The sequence below is a fragment of the Phacochoerus africanus genome, chromosome 4 (genome assembly GCF_016906955.1).
Source record: "Phacochoerus africanus isolate WHEZ1 chromosome 4, ROS_Pafr_v1, whole genome shotgun sequence".
NCBI classification, from domain to species: Eukaryota; Metazoa; Chordata; class Mammalia; order Artiodactyla; family Suidae; genus Phacochoerus; species Phacochoerus africanus.
The window spans coordinates 128014801-128033819 of NC_062547.1; the positions used below are offsets into that span (position 1 = coordinate 128014801).

The 19019-nt window shown below is 45.5% G+C and overlaps 1 protein-coding gene across 5 annotated transcripts in view; it reads right to left on the reverse strand.

Annotated features, from left to right (window-relative positions):
* Window positions 1-5560: 5560 nt before the first annotated feature.
* ZNF608 (zinc finger protein 608) overlaps window positions 5561-19019 on the reverse strand; it is a 113838-nt gene continuing 100379 nt past the window's right edge. For 4 of the 5 annotated variants that reach the window (XM_047778524.1, XM_047778522.1, XM_047778520.1 and 1 more), the window contains 7 exons: window positions 18033-18120; window positions 14801-17255; window positions 12266-12683; window positions 11217-11389; window positions 9612-9753; window positions 7361-7442; window positions 5561-6556 (listed from right to left, as the gene is read on the reverse strand). In XM_047778524.1, the coding sequence (XP_047634480.1) occupies window positions 6550-6556; window positions 7361-7442; window positions 9612-9753; window positions 11217-11389; window positions 12266-12683; window positions 14801-17255; window positions 18033-18120 (3365 nt within the window). In that variant the 3' untranslated portion in view covers window positions 5561-6549. Of the gene's footprint in view, window positions 6557-7356; window positions 7443-9611; window positions 9754-11216; window positions 11390-12265; window positions 12684-14800; window positions 17256-18032; window positions 18121-19019 lie in introns of those variants that run through there. The other variant, XM_047778523.1, reaches the window with a different exon arrangement.

Consider the following 19019-nt stretch of genomic DNA (forward strand, 5'->3'; position numbering starts at 1 on the left):
GATCCACCAAAAAGGGACCCAGTTAGAGAAATGAGTTTAAAGTTGTGGTTTGAAGGTCTTCCTTTTCTAATCTCTTCAGAAGTCCTCAGGAACCTTAAGTATAACATCATTTGGAGCTGGTGAAAGGTCTGAATTTGCCATCTTTTCTCGGGGTCCATGGCTTCTTTCCAAATCACAAACCATGAACTTTCCCTGGAACCAGGCACCCAAGCACTCAAGCCCAACTCATATTCTGAGCTTCTCTTTATCAGATGGGCACATTAGAGGAGTAAAGATGGCAAAGGACTACCATGACAAGTCAGGAAAAAGGTAAAACTTGGGGCAAGTTCTGCCAGCGATGTGCAGAACCCTCCAGGCTTCCGGGATCTGGGTCTGGATTGACATTCAGCTCCAAAAAGGCTCCACGGGGGTTTGTCTCAAAGAAAACGAGAGACACAGGCTGTTTTTCCCTTGTTTGTCCCTCTGAAAGTAACACATAACCTTAGCAAAGGGCAAAGCTGGCTAGCTTCTGTTAGTTACGTAGGGAGTTCAGGATCCCTCTTCTGAAGCAGGACGGCATAGTGGCCACGAAGCCAGACCACCCCTTGTACAGCATGTGACCTCAAAGGGCGTCATCACTGTGCCTCACTTTTCTCAGCTCTAAATGGAATAGAAGTTGGGTTATGATGAGCATTAAGTGAATTGTTTTATGTGAAGTGTTTGGGGACAGTGTCTGATACACAGTAAATCCTATATAAACACTAGCTGCTATTATTGCCATATTATTACTACCCAGGCAGCCAGGGAATTGTGCTGGGGTGGGGTGTGGGCAGAACAAAGCCCCACCCCACCCCAAAAGAGGTCCACTTCCTAATCCTTAGAACTTGTGAAGATGGTGGGTTACAAGGTAAAGGGAAGCAAGACTGCAGATGGAATCAAGATTGCTAGTCCACTGACCTTGTAGGGAGGAGATTATCCTGGGTTATCTGAGTGGACCCCATTTAATCAAGGATCCTTATAAGACAGAGGCAGAGTAAGCAGGGCTGTAATGATGAGGTAAAACAACAACAAAAACAAGCAAGAAAACAACAAAAAACTAAAAGGAAGAAACAAAATTTTTTTAAAAACCTCCATAAATCAGTAGAAAGATGAGTCAAAAGATAATTTTGGTTCCCCAACTTTTCTGACTAAAGAAATAACGGTTGCTTTAAAACACTGCAGGTAAATAAAACATCTTCTAAATTTTCTAGTAATCGGAAGCATCGTACCTCAGTCAGTCTCCTGGCTTGGAAATGAGGGGGTTTTGACACCCTTAAAAGATACAAGGTCATGATTCCATCCCTCATGTCTCAGATTCTTGTAGGGATGCCAAATCGGCTTCGTTTTGTGATTCAACTTTGATCCACTTTCAGGAGCTGCATGGAGAGCTGGGCTGTGAAGGTGGTGAGGTCTCACCCACGCAGAGCTAGAGAGCCACAGCCATTACCCATCTCTGCCATGGACGCAGGTCAGATGTTTGGAGCCACCTGCACCTGCTCACAATTCTATGTAAAGTAGGGTGATCACAGATGAGCCAGGGCCATACACCTGACTATAAACCCGATCGAACCATAAACCTGGACTCTGAACTGGCCCACATTCGTGGGCATTGTCAGACTCTTGCGATGGCCTTAGAGAGCTTTATTGCCTCTCAATCTCCACATCTGTCATGTTTCCTTTCCTTTTATTTTCAAACGGTGTCTAAGAAGGAAGGAAGGGAGGGAGGGAGGAATGAAGGAAGATCTTAACTGAAATGTATGGTGCATCTCAGAAGCTCCCCAAATTTATTCCTGGACATGAACTCAACTGCACTCCCGGAAATCTGAGTTCCATCCCTATGGCTACTGAGGATGATTCCTCTTGCCAGGTTTTCTAACCAGAAAGTCTTCACTCGGGGGAAAAAATACTATGTATTTTCAGGAGCTAGTGTGAGGATTTTTAAGAGCATGTATCAAGCCTGTCTTGCTAACTGATGTCCTGCAAGTTGAATTCAGCCCTCAGCCACGGTTCTTAGATTGAATTCAATCTATAGAAACTACAATAAGCATGTTACAATCTAGCTCATCCAACTCTCTTTAAAAAACTAGAAGATCTGGGTCCAACTGTATCCATGTTGGTCAAACGAGCAACCCATTTTTTAAAAAACATTTCTTCCCTATTCTATTTTCATAGGATTACCAGGCACCATGGATGGCTTTTCCACCTTCTAAAACAATAACAAGAAGAAGACTCTGAAGTCCATCTGCAGGACAGTGGCTGGGTACAAGCTCTGAAGTTCATAGGACCAGCCGGTTGTCACATCTTGGGGTGGGGGTGAGTCAGAAGCTGCTACCAGCCTCTGGAGGGGAGAGCTTAGTTCAGCACCTTACAAGGCACAGGGCAGCCCCCTACCACCCCCCATCCCAAAATTTTCCTGTCCAGAATGTCCATAGCGCCGAGGCTGGGAACCCCTGTTTGAGAGTGATTTTGCCAAGATAAATAAGAAGCCACAATGAAGGCACTGCTAATAGTGGGCTTCGCTCTGTTTTCTCTCCTAAAGTTAACTGAAAGCAAACAACATTTATGACTCAAGCCTTTGCAGGAAGCAGCGAGGAAAGGGACGAATGTGGGTAGTGACAAAAACAGTAATAAATGGCTTTGCCTGTCTCGTCTCTTTTTCAGAGTCAGAGAGGGAATAAAATGACCAGTAATTATCATTTAAACTGCTGTTTTATCCTGTATCAATCAGAGCTATTCATTCTGGTTACTCTCAGACCCTTGGGCTGAAACCACACTAAATCAGGGTCACAGCCAGGGTGAATATATAAGACCAGCCTTTTTACTCTGTAAGTGCTCATGACCTGGGCTGAACATCAATGGCAAGTTTCCATGAAAAAGCCATCTGAGATCCCCATCTAGGAACAAACGGTTCTATATGGAGCCTGTTACCTTGTTTTTAATATTCTGTATTCGCTGGGACCACAGCTGTAAACAACTCTTCATTCTCATTTCTCCATGAAGTTAATTTGCACCGTGTCAGCACTGCAGGCTTTTTGCATATGTTCAGGACAGGCTGATAGGAGCAGGGCTGGAATGAATAATGTCGAGTAAAATCAATAAACCCTATTATTAGTCACTAAGGGGACTGATTTTATGTCTATAAAAGTAAAACAATTAGAACCGTATTAATGGCAGATTCATCATAGTAATATAATGGAGCCAAGTATGCTTGTCTTTTGGGAATCTTTAATTTACCATTCAGTCCTGACTATGTACTCAACTGGAGAAATGGCACACATAATATAAACAAGCTCTGGCCTGTGGCAATTCATGCTGTCATCAGCAGAGACAACACTGTAATAGTAAGGGGAAGAAACAAAACTTCAATTCAGTGATTAATGGAAACCAGTCATGAATAATGTTCCAGTAAAAGCCTGGAGGGGGGTGGAGAGCCTATTCAAATCACATTGTGCTTTTGGTCATATAGCTCTGTGTATTTATAAGCTCTCCTGTTCAGCACAGGAGCAGACGTAAGCATGGTCTGATGCCCATATTTATACCCTATCTATTTAGGCCCCTAACTAGGAGTGATGAAAAGCCTGCTATGGAATAAGCATATATCTAATCATTATGCAGTTCAAGCAAGATTGGCTTCCATATGATTTTTAAAAATCCTTATTTAAAAAAAACCACCTATTACTAAAGGCAGGAAAGTCATCAGGAACCCACAATATCCCCCAGCAACCACCAGGAACCTGACCGCACAGCTGGGAAAGATATGAGTTGACCTTAGTTCTGGTCCTGTGTTTAGACACTGGATTGTTCAGTCAGTTCCAGAGCTAGAGCAACACATTGGAAACCAAAAGGCATACACAATACTCTGAACTGAGGAAACACACTTGTTGAACGGGTGTGAGACAGCTCACATCAAGTCTTCAAGGATACAGTTCTTTAAAATGAAAAAAAGTTCATTTAAAAAATGATGAGGAGTTTCTGTTGTGGCTTGGCGGGTTAAGGACCTGACATTGTCTCTGGGAGGATGCAGGTTTGATCCCGGGTCTCACTCAGTGGGTTAAGAATCTGGTGTTGCCATGGCTGTGTCACAGGCCTCAGGTGCAGCTCCAATTCGACTCCTGGCCCAGGGACTCCCATATGCTGCAAGAGCGGCCTTAAAAATAGAAAAGACAAAAAATAGGTGAACTTTTTAAGAATAAACACGACAAAAAAAAAAATGTTCAATGAAATTCAAAAGAAAAGCCACGGTCAGGTGGCTTCCAAAAGGAGAGGAAACATTTTTCATTGCAGGTATCTATTCATTTGTGAAGCAAAGGGCCTCTGGGTAGAAGCAGAGCTAACCAAATTCTACCCAGACGAATTCTGTCAACTTAAAGAACTTCTTGGAAAACCAAAGGGTAGAACTGTCATTAGCAGTTATAGGAAAATCATTAAAACCTCCAGCTGGAGTGAAGCATTAAAATCAACCAGTCCAAACACATGATGAACACTCTTCTTTAGGGCTTTGCAAGCTCTGCTCATCTTGCTGCAGAGCTTTTCCCGCAGGAACACATATGACTGCTTCCTCAGCACCTCCCCTCAGCCCTCTCTTGACAGTTACAAACTCTCACATCCCCCATGACACCCCGAGACTGTATTTTTCTCCAGGGCATTTAGCAACCATTTAACATACGCTGCGTATTACTTGCATATTATATTCTGCTCATCCTACCTCGATAATGCAAACTCCATGAGGACAGGAATGTGTGTCTGCTTTGAAAACAGCTGTGTCTCAGCCCCTTACCAGGGCCTGGGATAAAGCAGGTACTCAGAGATTATTTGTTGGGAAGGAGGGAGGCAAGGGGAAGGGTAAAAAGTAGGAAAGTAGTTAATCCTATACATGTGCCATAACATATGCTAGTAAAACAATCTAATGACAAGTCAAATAAATGGGGAGCTAACAGTTCACACATTTTACCTATTGTCCACATGTTATAAAACTGACATCTGTGGAGGAGTTCCCGTCTTGGCTAATGACTCCGACTAGGAAGCATGAGGTTTCGGGTTCGAGCCCTGGCCTCGCTCAGTGGGTTAAGGATCCGGTGTTGCCGTGAGCTGTGGTGTAGGTTGCAGATACAGCTCGGATCCCGCGTTGCTGTGGCTCTGGAGTAGGCCAGTGGCTACAGCTCCGATTCGACCCCTAGCCTGGGAACCTCCATATGCCGCGGGAAGCGGCCCTAGAAAAGGCAAAAAGACCAAAACAAAAAAAACAAACAACAACAACAGGAAACCTGACATCTGTGGAATATCGTTCCCTATCATAGAAACCTCAATCGACCCACTAGGAGTGATATCATGCCCGTGTTTGGAGTAAATAGCCAATAAAGATAAACATATCCACAGAATTGAGTCCACTGTTTGGTTGGAAAACCTGGGTATCATGTAAGAAAAGTTAATGTCTGTGTACTGTATCTTGCGCCGTGGACATCCACAACATTCGAGAACTTTTCTTTGAAAATTAGTATTGCTATCAGCCAGCTAGAAATAAGAGACAGACAAGAAGCCATGATTAAAAAAAAAAAAACTTTTTAATTCTGATTGCCAAATTATTTAAGGCAGGTATAAAAAAGGAAAGCATTCAATATACATTTTACATAAAATAAACTAGATTACAGCATAAAACAAGTAACCAGGCAATGGCGTTAAAGTCTCGCTCTTCTAAAACTGGATAATTGTAAACATTAAAAAAAAAAAAAAGAAGAAAGAAAAAAGAAAGGACTGCAGGACTATTCAAGTAATAGAACAATCACAGATGTCTCTGGTATGCAGGCTATTGGGTTATTTGCCATTCCAGATTATCAAAAATGACACCTCATTATTCACAGATGCTCATTATTTCCCCATTTTCATCTTTACATTATGTACAACACAGTTTTTGTGGTACCGGCAACCCCATGCCCTCCAAAAGTATTTTTTCCCACAATACACAAGTACAAACAGTGACTACAGGAACATTTTACACTTGAAGCGTCTTAACAGGAGCCACCAAATAGACATCTAAATTGTACCAAAGTGTCATCATCACAGTTAGCCTTTCTGAGGGGCTGGCGGGAAGTATATGAAGGATATGCAAGGTTCAGGCACACGGATACATAACATTATTTATTTACAATTGAAAAGGAAAAGGAAAAGAAAGGAAGCAGCCGTTCGTGGCCAACACTCTTCAACTTGACAAATACATGTGTGATTTCCTTTGCTGAGTGGTTTGCGACTTGGCAGCAGACCCTGTGTGTGCGAGCCTGGTTACTAATACAAAAAGTAAAGAATATCTATATATATATGTATATATACATATATGTATACGTATATATATATAAAACAGAAGTTTAATTACAGCAACATTTGTTACTCTGTGATAAAATCTGTAATTTACAAAAATGAAATGACTGGTTTTTGCCTGCCATTAAGGCATTTCAAATTAACACCATGGAACTGATGTCTGTATAAAGCGCTTCCCCATGTGATCCAGTCACATGACAACGTACACATCCAATCCCGTTATTCTCTGCAAAAGAAAAGAAAACCTTAGCATCAGGGTTCTGTCCACAGTTGACCCCAAAGAGAAGAAAACCAGTTAAGACGGATAGGCTTATCTGAATTCTACTTAATTCATGGAATTCAATGCCATAGAAAGTGAGTGAACCCAAAGGTAGTGATACACATCGTGAAAAATAAATTATTTTCCTTTCTAAGACAACCTGAGAGGTAATTTTAAATATCGCAGAACAGGAGTTCCCGTCGTGGCTCAGCGGTGAACAAACCTGACTGGTATCCATGAGGACAAGGGTTCAATCCCTGGCTTCGCTCAGTGGGTTAAGGATCTGGCATTACTGTGGCTGTGGTGTAGGCGGGCAGCTGTAGCTCCAATTCGACCCCTAGCCTGGGAACCTCCCTATGCCACGGGTGTGGCCCTAAAAAGACCAAAAAAAAAAAAACAAAATCAGAGAACAAACATGACCGTTGGCATTATGAAAATAAATTCCTCCATTTGCAACTTTATTTTTAAGCATCGAAACCCAAGAGAGTCGTGGTGAATTATTATAACAAAAGCGCTGAAGACAGGCTAAGAAATTTTCAACTGTTTAAAAAACAGACTGCTTAATTTCTAATCTGCATTACAGCTACAAAAATGAGGTTCCGGAAGAGAAGCTACAGGTGAAGAAGCACAGAGGCCTAATAAAGACATTCACCACAAGAATGTCAAACCATCAGAAGCTAAGGTTTTGGTCTAAAAATCCTACACTTGCTTCTTCCCCCTGACAAAGATATCTCTATCGAGAAACCTGATCAAAATGTAGAGGACATTTACCTTCTTTGTGCAGGAAACATTCCTGATGCAGATGCCTGTGCAGCTACCTGCTGAGAGGCAACGAGGGCAGCAGAGGTCAAGCCTGATGGGGAAAAAATTCAGGGTTTCTGTGACATTCACAAAGGAAAGAGGAGACACAGGCCTAAGAGTGAAAGGCTGCAGACCCACGAGCAGCGATCTGTCCTTTCTAAACCCACACGTGCAATGTTCCATGCAGTAAGGACAGACTACAAACTGCTTGCGCTAACCAGTACCTATGCCTTCATTGAATACGCTGCCGTTTCCTTAATAGCTATTCAGAGAAAATACCGCATTCGGCCTCACTGGCTCCGCATGGTGCTAAGCGGTTTGCATGCACTCCTGAATAGGAAGCTCAGGAGAAATCACAGGTACCAGGTAACAACAGGAATCCAAAGTCACAGCAAATTACAGAAGCGACACGCTATTTGCTTAGAATACAATACTTTCATAATAACGTCTATCACTTTCACATTTTCCCCGGTGATGGAACACGACGCATGGCCGTCACAAACAGAAATCACTGAATTGAACTTAGAAATGTGAGTCTCAACTTTTACTCTGCAAGAGAAAGGTAGCGGGAGGAGAATGTAATGGTTCCAAATGGCATGAAGCTGCCTGATAGAAAATTCTTTTCAATCCTATTAAAAAAAAAATCCTGGGGGAAAGAAAAAAACCAAAGGACACAAATGCAAACATCGGGAAGATGACTGTATCCTCTATGTCCTCTACGGTCTGTACCACTATTAGATACCAAGCACAAGGGCTGAACAAATTCTCATGAGCCTTTCACATGTGAACAGCACTTCCTACTTTTGGAAGTGCCTTCGCACAAACTGTCGTGTATTCAGACGGCAGAGGCCACTTGGCAAGCACCACCCAACTGTACCCTTCCAAGGTTCCAGCAGGGAAGCCTCAACCCCCCATGTGACTGCATTTAGAGACAGGACCTATAAGGAAGTAATTAAGGTTACATGAGCTCCTAAAGGTGGGCCTTTGATCCAGAAGGAGTCATGTCCTTATTAGAAGAGACATGAGAGTGCCTCTCTCTTTCTACCTCTCCTCCTTCCCCTGCAGGTACAAAGAGGTCACAGGAGCACACGGCAGGACAGCGGCCACCTACAAGCCAGGAGGAGAGGTCCCACCAGAAACCAGCTCTGCTGGCACCCTGATCTATCAGCCTCCAGATAGATATGAGGAGATTTCTGGGGTTTAAAGCCATAAAGACGGCGGTATTTTGTCACAGCAGCCAAAGCTAAGACAGCAAGATCCTAGCAGGTGATCTGCTCATAAAGATGGTGCCACTCCCTCGCCCCTGCCGCGAGGTGACAGAGTGAAGACAAATGCTCAACTAGGAACACCATGAGTTGAAGGTTCATTGTATCCGTGCTATGGCTTTTGAAAAAGGTGTCTCCTCTGGGAGTTCCTATCACGGCTCAGTGGAAATGAATCTGACAAGTATCCATGAGGAAGAGGGTTCGATCCCTGGCCTCGTTCCGTGGGTCCGGGATCTGGCGTCGCTGTGAGCTGTGGTGTGGGTCACAGACGCGGCTCGGATCCCACATTACTATGGCTGTGGCACAGGCTAGCAGCTCTAGTTCTGATTTGACCTCTAGCCTGGGAACTTCCACATGCTGCTGCGGGTGCAGCCGTAAAAAACGAAAAAATAAAAAATAAAGATAAAAATATAAAAAATAAAAAGGTTTCTCCCCTTTATTGAACATGCCCTGGTAGTGAAGGGTTGGAAAGGGCCCTGAATTAGTTATAATGTGTTGAGCCCCATCACGTGACTCCCGTTACTTCCACGGGGAAAAAAAAGAGCAACTTGAAGGCCTGCAGAGATCAGGACAAGTCATTTCAGCAAAGCTTCCCACCATCCCTCCAGTTTTCTGCAATCTCCCAGAAGCGGCTATCTGATCTTCTGAGTGTTACATTCTGTGCCCCAGACACCGGCAGCCAAGTCTGTGAGATAACAGTAAGCCTCGGATAATATCAGCAAGTAAGGATTACGAAGTGGTAGTAGCCATTTCACATCTCAACAGGACACAAAGAAGTGGTGGGAACAGCCTCAGCTGTATCCCAAGGAAATTCCAGGAAAGACGGGTTAAACCCTTCCCCAGAGCTTATGCTAACGCAAAGCTCAACCCTTTCACGTCAAGACACAAAAGGCAGTTTTGGCAACTGTCTTCTGAAGCAGGATGAACAAAGGCACAAGGAGGACGGAGCTGCTGACCTTGGAAAGGGTCATATTGCCCAGGGATGAGTGGGTAACCCATGCCGACGTGGGTGTGGTGGTGGGTGTGCAGGTGCCGCTGGCCGAAGGGGGAGTGGCGGTCCCTTTCCGCTTCCCGCTCAGCTGTAGCCTTTTCCACAGGCTGCAACAGAAGAGAGAGAGATTGCCCCCTTAATCCCATGAATAACAATTTGTAGGAGGGGAGTCAACCACCTCCGTCCCTCAGCAATAGGTGCTGATGATTCAAAAGTAAACACACAGGAGTTCCCAGGTGGCTCCACAGGGTAAGGATCCGCTGTTGTCACTGTTGGGGTGTGGGTTCAATTCCTGGCCTGGGAACTTCTGCACAGCATAGGTGCAGCCAAAAAAAAAAATTAAATATATAGATACTTAAAATTCTCTTTTAATGGAAGAGCATTTCAAAAGACATGCATTAGTTTCAGTTGGAATTAAGCCAACACTAAAGAATCGCTCCTCGCCATGGTAACGCCAATGTTTTCCTCAAACCAGTGAAATAAGAGGATCTCTTCATACTCCCTCATAATTGCAGGTTTAAAACCGACCCAATTTCTTCCCAGAAACAACCTCCAAAGACAAGTCGTTGTTGTAGAGACTTCCTTAAGGTCAAGTCTTCTGATTACTCTTCCACTTTATTTGCATTTTGTGAGGAGAACGTATTTCATTATTGTAAACCTATCTTTATTTTGTTCCATTAAAACATACACTCTAATACTATATGCCAACTGCAAGCATAGGAAACTAGTGCCCAACGCCCCTGGAAGTAGTCCAGAATCTCTCAATCTCTGGACACTCAGGGAAGCTCCAATTCTCCCAAATCATACTTTGGTTAAGGATTGTGTGTTTCCAAGACATTTTTCCCCACTAAAACTTAACCACCCTTTCACTAAAGTGCTTCTTCTTCCTCGGGGGGGAGAAAAAAATCTTTGCTCTAGAAGGAGCACCCTGAGGAAAAGATTTATAAACCATCTTGTCCAATTTCTCGACAGTCTCAGGTAAGACACAGCCAGACACACATCACAAAGCCTGGATTTTAATTTATTCCAAACTTCTCTTTTCCAGGCAAGAACAACCACCTCCTTTGTGTTTTCTTCCCAACAGTTTCTAGAATGAGCAGGTGCCCTTTATGGGGTGGGGGTGGGGGTGGGGGGAGAGAGCCACCTTTCACAGACAGGTCTGAATCACTTCAGCAGAGTTACAGGAATGTATTCATGAGTCAAGGCCAAAGCAGAGCAGACGCAGCCAAGTGACTCACTCTGGTACACAAACACATCAAAAATAGTTCTCACCAAAGGCTGGGTCCTATGAATTTAAATGTCCAGCCAACACACATCTTGCCTGGGTAAGCAAGGGACAGACTTTCCAACAGAAAAGACTGCTTCTCCCCATAGAGGCTTCACTAACATTTTTCCCTTGTGTGTGAAAGCATCTTATTTTTGAACGCATTCTTTTTATATTAGAATAAAACAGCACCCTGAAACCACAGCTGGGTTCCAAAAGCATCTGTATTTCAAGACTGTTCTCTAGCTTGTCCCCTCTTCTCCCCTAAAACAGAGTACTTTTAAATAACAACAAAAGGAGGCTTACAGCAGGAGACTTGCTTCGGTATTGGTTGGCGTGCTGCTGGAGCAAATCCAGTGCTTTCGATTCAGAGGTTGTTTTCGTGTTGATGCTGGGGCTGGTATTGACTTTCTCTGCCTCTTCCCTCCCTGACATCTTCCCATAAACAGGATAATGAAATCCTGGAGAGAGATAGGCCCCTGCAGGTACACAACAAATGCCACATCAAGTTACAGGCAACATCTTTACAAGAAAAAGAAAAAGGAAAAGGAAAAAAAACCATGTAGATTACATAAATTTGGGATAAGAGTCAGAGATCTTCGAATAGGGAATTACATTAAGGATGGGTTACCTCATGGTTAAACTGTATCTAGGTTCTCGGATTTTCTGCTCCTAGTTAATTCGTCCTGATGAGCAGCGGTTATAAACAGAATTGAGCTTCTAGCCATTTCATACGTTTATGTGTCCGCTTAAGTGAAAGCAAGACTAACAGTAATGATTATGACAGTTAAGTGCTCGGAATATTTTCATAGGCAATAAAGTATTTGTCCGTCTAAACGCTACAGCACACCAGCAGAGCCTATGGAAACTATAGCTAAGCGCTCTTGACATTTCATCTAAAAAACAAAAACACTCTTATGAAATCCATTTAATCTTTGGGACTTTTTTTGTTTTTTGTTTTTTTTTTGTCTTTTTAGGGCCACCCCTGCAGCATATGGAGGTTCCCAGGCTAGGGGTTGAATTGGAGCTGTAGCTGCCAGCCTAGGCCACAGCCACAGCGACTAGGGATCCGAGCCACGTCTGCAACCTACACCACAGCTCGCGGCAATGCTGGATCCTCCTTAACTCACTGAGCGAGGCCAGGGATTGAATCTGCATCCTCATGGATGCTCGTCAGATTTGTTTTCGCTGAGCCACGACAAGAACACCTCTTTGGGACCTTTCTAAAGTAGCATGAAAAAAGCTAAGTACAGGTCACTCCTGAAGCATCTAATTCATTTATTCTGAGTTTTAAAATAGGTGGTATTTGAACACAGCCTCATCCATCCAATACAGTGAGTACCTATGCCACATACCAGGGTAGCTGTGCATCAGGACAGGCGAAACAGCCCGGTACGCAGGGTGGCTGGGGTCATACATCTGTGGGTAAGGATATGCGTGCAAGTACTGGATGTATGACTGATGCTGGCTCATGGGCGAAGACACAGCCACTCTCGTTCCCCGAGAGTCCTTCCAGTTCACGGGGGTCTTTCGGTCATCGTTTTTCAGCTTGCTCTCATCCAAGGACTGAGAGTCAGGACGCTTGGCCTCTTTGGGCTCCTCTTTGATGCTCGTTAAGGATACAGGCAGGCTGGGCACACCACTCTCTTTGGTGGGGGTTTTCCTGGGACTGTCCTCTTTTACTTTCTTTTCTCTCTCCAGCTCTTCGGACTTTTGCTGATCCAGGTATTTGGGCTGGTATACATAATGATGCCATGTCCTTGAATCTGGATCCTGAGGGTTTTTGTTTAAAAAAAAAAAAAAAAAAAACCAAGATTTTTTTTGGTTTTAAAATTTCAATTTTTAAGAAAAACCCGCACATCACAGCACAGCCCCATTCCTATTACCTCTAATACTAACTTAACTTTTTTTTTTAATCTGCTCCACACTGCGCCACAAGCTTTAACCCCCTCCTTGCACGAAGTAATACTGTCTGAGGTGAGCATCGTCAATTAATCCCTTTTACGGAAGACGAAACCAAAGCTTTTAAAGTTCCAGCAATAGCTGTCAACGCTGCTGCCCTAGTTTGTGAAACTGGGCTTCAAAACTCAGCTCTGCCAGCATCCAGAGCTGGGCTGTTAATGTCAATTCCTAACATGAAATAACATCCTCAGACGTATTTAATCTAACCTTCATTTTCCTTTCAGGAGCTCATGCAGGGAGGAAAAAAAAAAAAAAAGAATTCTAAAAACTCCAATTCAAGTCAATAACAGTAAATTTGAGTAAGTGTTGGATCAATTGACATCATTTAGAGGGGAAAACTCTTGGTTTCCTAATACACTTTCTTCTTCTACTGCAGCTGAGGCTTGATATTACTGGATCACGTCTCCTCATGTGCTAACATCTTCATCAGAACAAAATGAAAAATTAACAGCACGCACCATGGCTTTGCTACCAGGAAACAGTGACATCCACAACCCCCACTCTCACCCCCAAATTGTATGGTTCTAATGCAGCCCTGGGAAGCCACAGCCTGATTCAGGCATTCCAAGGATCCTTAAATGGCCCCTGTGACTCTCCCATCCCACTGATGATATAAACCCATAGGGGATTCAGGCCTCAGGCCCAACCTCGGAGGAGAAACGAGCATGAAGATAGGACTCAGTTGCTCCGATTTGGCAGGGCCACCTAAGCATGGGAGCAAAGGAGTTGGGGCTGGGCTTGCTGGGAAATACCAGAATGAATGCTTGAGGGACTGCAGGGAGCCAGGATGTCTGAATCGTGACAGAAAGTGCTAGCACACGTGTGGTTTCATGGTGACTGACTTCCAGGTGTGCGCACATTTATCCCCTGGTTGACCACAGGGCTGCAGGACAGCTGCTCGAGGCCCATCCCTGAGACCCCTCACTCAACTCGCGAGTGAGAAGTGCTGAGCCTTGCTTTGGGGCCCTTACCACAGAGCGTAAAACAGAAGTCTAGGCACTCAAGAAACCCCCAAGTTTCACTAAAGAGATGAGTGGGAGATGTGAATTGAAGGCCTCCGTCTCAATGGTCCTGGAAGACGCCAAAATAAATTTGGAAATGCAAAAGAGCACATTATTTGAGTGATCAGACTCAGAATCTCAGAGTGAGGGAGTTCCCGTCATGGCTCAGCAGAAACGAATCTGACTAGCATCCGTGAGGATACAGGTTTGATCCCTGGCCTCACTCAGTGGGTTAAGGATCTGGTGTTGCCGCGAGCTGAGATGTAGGTCGCAGACGCTGCTAGGATCTGGCATGGCTGTGGCTGTGGCGTAGGCTGTCAGCTATGCCTCCAATTTGATCCCTAGCCTGGGAACCTCCATATGCCATGGGTGCAGCCCTAAAAAGACACACACACACACACACACACACACACACACACACACACACACAAAGAATCAGAAGGGAACTCAGCCACGTAGAATTCCTTCACTCTGGAGTTCCCTGGTGGCCTAGTGGGTTAAGGATCTGACATTGTCACTGCAGCAACTCAGGTTCAATCCCTGGCCTGGGAACTTCCACATGCCGAGCGTGTGGCCAAAATAAATTGATTAATTTTTTCTTTTTTTTTTAAAGGGAATTCCCTCACTCTGGACTCAGTAAGAAATTAAGGGACCTTGTCAGATTCAGTTAGTTAATGGCACACAGCACGAGTCTAAAAAGCTCACGGCCAAGGTTCTTTTTACCACACAACATGACAAGGAAAGAGTTGAGAGACGTACATTTCAGAGGTACACAATAACTCTTTTTTTTTTTTTTCCAAGAGAAGAGGAATCAAGCCAAGGAACCCTTGGTTAATTTCCCATGAGGAAATCTAACCAGATCCAGCCCAGCCCTGAACCAGTCTCACACTGCTCTCTCCCTGCGGGGGCCACGCTCCACAATCTTACTTGTTTAAATCTCGAGGTTGGGTCTACACCTGTCTGCTTCATAGAGTCCATGACAGATTTCATTTCTACAGCCTCCTTAATAAGCTGGTGGTTTTCCATCTGCTTAGCTTTGAAGCTGTCGGCCTGAAGCTGCTGCTGGTGATTGGAGAGAAGCTGTGATTTACCTGTCTCCTCAGTTTTATTAGGCACTGACGGCCCTAGTTTAGAATGGGTTTTGTTAGGCTCCGGAGTAGAGGGAGCTTTTGAGATAGTGGCCGATGGCATGTTTTTCTGTTTACTGTCCTCCTTGCCCAGCTCTTTCAAGGGGAGCTCGTTTTTCCTTTCGCAGTCTCCTCTCCCAGTTTGGGCCATTTTCTGCTCTGCCAGCCTCTGGTCCTCATAGTACTTCTCATACTGCTGTCTATAGGCAGGGCTGGTGGCCATCAGGGACTTCTGGTCCATATAGAGCCCATAGGCGTACTGGCCATAGTACAGTGACTGCGCCAGGGCCGGGTGTCTCTGTGTGATCACAGACTGATGCTGAGGCTGTAAAGATGCAGAATTATGGTCCACTTTCTTGGCGTCAAGCTGCTCTGCCTTGTCTTTCTTTTCGGCATCTTCCTCAGACTCCTTCTTGATCTTCATTCCCTGTGTGCCCCCGCCGTTCCCAGCCACAGGAGCGCCAACCTGCCCAGGGTGCATGTAACTTGGAGAATAATAAGGATCGTAGCCATGGTAATAGGGAGAATGGGACTCTTTCATTTGAGATGATTGTGCTGTCGTTGAAGAATGCCCTTTTACACCACCGTCCTTACTAGAAAGGATATCTGATGGGGAACTGGCCTTTGACCTCATGCCCTCGGACCTGCTGTCAGAACCACCGTCATCGGCGGCATCCGATATGTCCGAGTAGGCGGGGCTGCTGGTCTTGGCAGCGGAGCTCTCGGCCCCGTTCTGGGTCAGCACGTGCAGCGGGGCCATGGGCGCCTGCCCGTTCACCAAAGTGCTACACTCCATCCTCGAGGCACTCCCAATGGAAGGGCTGGGAGCATTGTCGGTGAACGTGTAAACCTTATCCGCCTCGGCTTTGATGCTCGCCATCCGACTCTCTTGAGATTCGGAGAGTCCGTTCGCCAGCCCCTCATTCTTGCTGAGATGGTCCTTTAAAAAATGCCCGGATAAATCTTTCCCAGCCCCCTTGGCGTCCTCTAGTTTGCCCAGCTTAGCATCCATTTTCGGGCTGCCCGTCTCCTTCCCTTCTTTGTCCTTCAGCTTTCGCTTCTCCTTTTTCTTTTTGTCTTTGAGCGACACGAGAGCTGGGTTCACGGTGACGGGCTCCCCCATAATCGTGGGCTTTGGCTGAATGGGTTTTAACGGAGGACTCTTTGGTGTGGCCTGAACAACCGTGGTCGTGAGGGAGGGCAGTCCGGGTATGGTCCCCGTGGTGGTACTCGGAAAGGCTGCTGTGGGTATGGCGATCAGCTGTGGCGGGGTGGGGGCCGGGGCGGGGGCGATGGGTCGGGCGGTTTTAAGTTTCGAGAGGTTTTTGTCCATTTTGCAATTGCTGGCTTTCTTGCCCTTTTCTTTCTCTCCCAGGTTTTTCTTGTCAATTAACCCTTCCGCTTCCAGTTTGGGCATTTCGGCAGCCAAACTGCCGTCGGCTGCTGAGCAGCTGTCCAAGGTGGCCGTCATGTTGGAGATGACCGGAAGGTTGCTCAGGTCATTGTTAAGGCCCTTCTTTTTGCCAGAATTCTTCCCGGCCTTCGATCCGATAACGGCACCCGGGCCGTTGCTCAGCAGCTCTCTCTTTCCCTTGGGGGTTCCGGGGGGGTTCCCCGAGCCAGGCGATGCTGGCGTCTTCACCTGCTCATAGGTCGTTAGGCTTGTGCTTGGCTCGCTGCATTCCAGCGCCACGTGGCTCAAGGCCTCCTCGCAGTCTGAGATCTTGTCCTCGCTGTCCGGTTCGAACTCCAGCTTGTTCTCCGGGTCTAAGTGAGCGTGAGCCTGGTGGTACCGCAGGCCATTGATGTGCTTGTACTTTTTGTTACAGTTTGGGTGGGGACAGTCAATTAACACTGGAGAAGAGCAGCCCTGGTCCAAAAAAGTAGTCTCTGGTTTCCCTTGAGGGGTGGTGGGAGTGCTTCGTGAGTTTGTACGGACCCGCTTCCCAGGCTTATTGTCCTCGGAGCTGGAGTTCAAGTCCAGCTCCAACGGAGGCTTGTTTTTCCTTTTGTTGGTGGAGGAGGGGCTGGCTTTGATGTCCTCGGCAGCACAATTCGGGGGTGTCCTTCGCCCGCTGGCGTTGAGGCTGCCCCGCCTCCCTTTCCCGTTGGCCCCGCCTCTGTTCTTGTTCTGCAGGCCTCTGGACTCTGTGAAGCTGGCCTCCGAGCCTGGGGCGACTGCGGCAGACCTTGCTCTCTTCCCTCGACCCCGGCCCCCTCTCATTTCCAGATCGCTGGTCGGTGACTCACAGAACCTAGGGAAGAAAGGAACAGATGTCAAAACGAGCATCCCTGGAATTCCCACTGTGGCTCGGTGGTAACAAATCCAACTAGGATCCATGAGGATGCAGGTTCGATCCCTGGCCTCGATCATTTGGTTAAGGATCTGGCATTGTCATGAGCTGTGGTGTTGGGTGCAGACATGGCTTGGATCCCCACTGTTGCTGTGGCTGGCAGCTGCAGCTCTGATTTGACCCCCTCGCCTGGGAACTTCCATATGCCACATGTTCAGCCCTAAAAAGCAAAAAATAAAAAAATAAAAAGCATCCCCCAAAGGAGTCTGGTGAAATCACAAGGCACACAACACAGTGAAGAGCAGTTGACACCCAGGCAGCTTGAGCACTGGGCCCCGGTAAGGAAAACACACCCTATTCATCCAATGACAGTTTCAACACCTGCAAAAGCACAGACTACCAATGTCTTATGTTCTTCCTCAGAAAACCAAAGAAAACCAGCTTGAGTAGCTAAGCTTCATATCCAGTTCAAATTCTCATGTTGAGAAAAAGAACACAAAGGAGAAAGAGCAGGGGCTGGAAGTAGAGATCCCCCTACAGAAAAGAAACCCAGCACCTGCATTTTACTGTGTTCAATCCTGAACTGTTCATTGCTTTTTTGCCTGCTTTCAATTACAGACAGACTTTTATGTATTATTAATCTCTCTCGATCATTTCCTTGCAAAGAGAGGATGGGGGAGGGAGAGGGAAGAAGAAGAAAGGGAACAGGGGAGGGGAATCAAAGGCCCCCATGCCTACCTGGGAGGGGCCCAGTCGTGCTTGGTGCAGTCCAATAAGGTCCCTACGTAAGTTTTGTTCCTCCACGTGACATTGACCACTAGGACACCTGCAGGAGCGGAGAATGAAGAAGGACCAAGGTTAGCACCACTCGCCCTATTTCCAGTTCATTTATTATTACTATCCTTCTTACCAGCAAAGCTCTGTTCTCATTTGCTTTCAAAAGCTGTGGTTTGCATTCTTCCTCTTTCTGGTTTCAGTGACCTCAAGCAAAAACCCACAGGAAATCGTGCGCGCGCGCGCGTTCACGAGCATACGCGTGTGGTACAAAAGGGTAAGGATGTGTGAGAGTGTAATCAAGATACTGCTGACAGAAGGAAATGGTTTTTGCCATGTCCTGCTGTAAAACAGCAACACTCACCTCTTAATTTTTCTATTATTACACATAATTGCTTTCGTTTGGCAAGCAGCCAACAAAAACTAAGCGCCAGTTACCAGTGCTTAAACCAGAAGGTGACGGAAAGGAATCGGTTTTGTTTCCAACTCAACAATATAAAATAATGGTGATTTTTATTTAGAAATAAAATGATGTGCATGCACAAAAATAGGTCTAGAGGGAGGAAAGCTGGAGGTTGGAGTTCAGCTAGCAGACAATCAGCTGTGATTTCTTGTTTCTAATCCTCCCCTCTCTGGCTTTGTGAGACAAGAATCAGCCTTGGTATGGTATCTGTTTCACTGTTTGGTCTTGTTTCATATTAAGGACTCCTAAAATAGCCCTCTTAAGAAAATAAATGTGCACAATAGGTTTACTCTTGGGGTTATCTTTAGAATCAACTCTAGTAAGCATTTGCCACAGAGGATTAGAAAAAAAAAAAAAAATCTCAAAACCAACACACTTGTTTCCTGCAAGCCATTCTGCTTTTCCCAACTGCTTTGCAGACAGACAATTTAATTTAGCACTGCATCTGTGAATTACCAAACTTAAGTGCACTTAGTATACCAAATGTC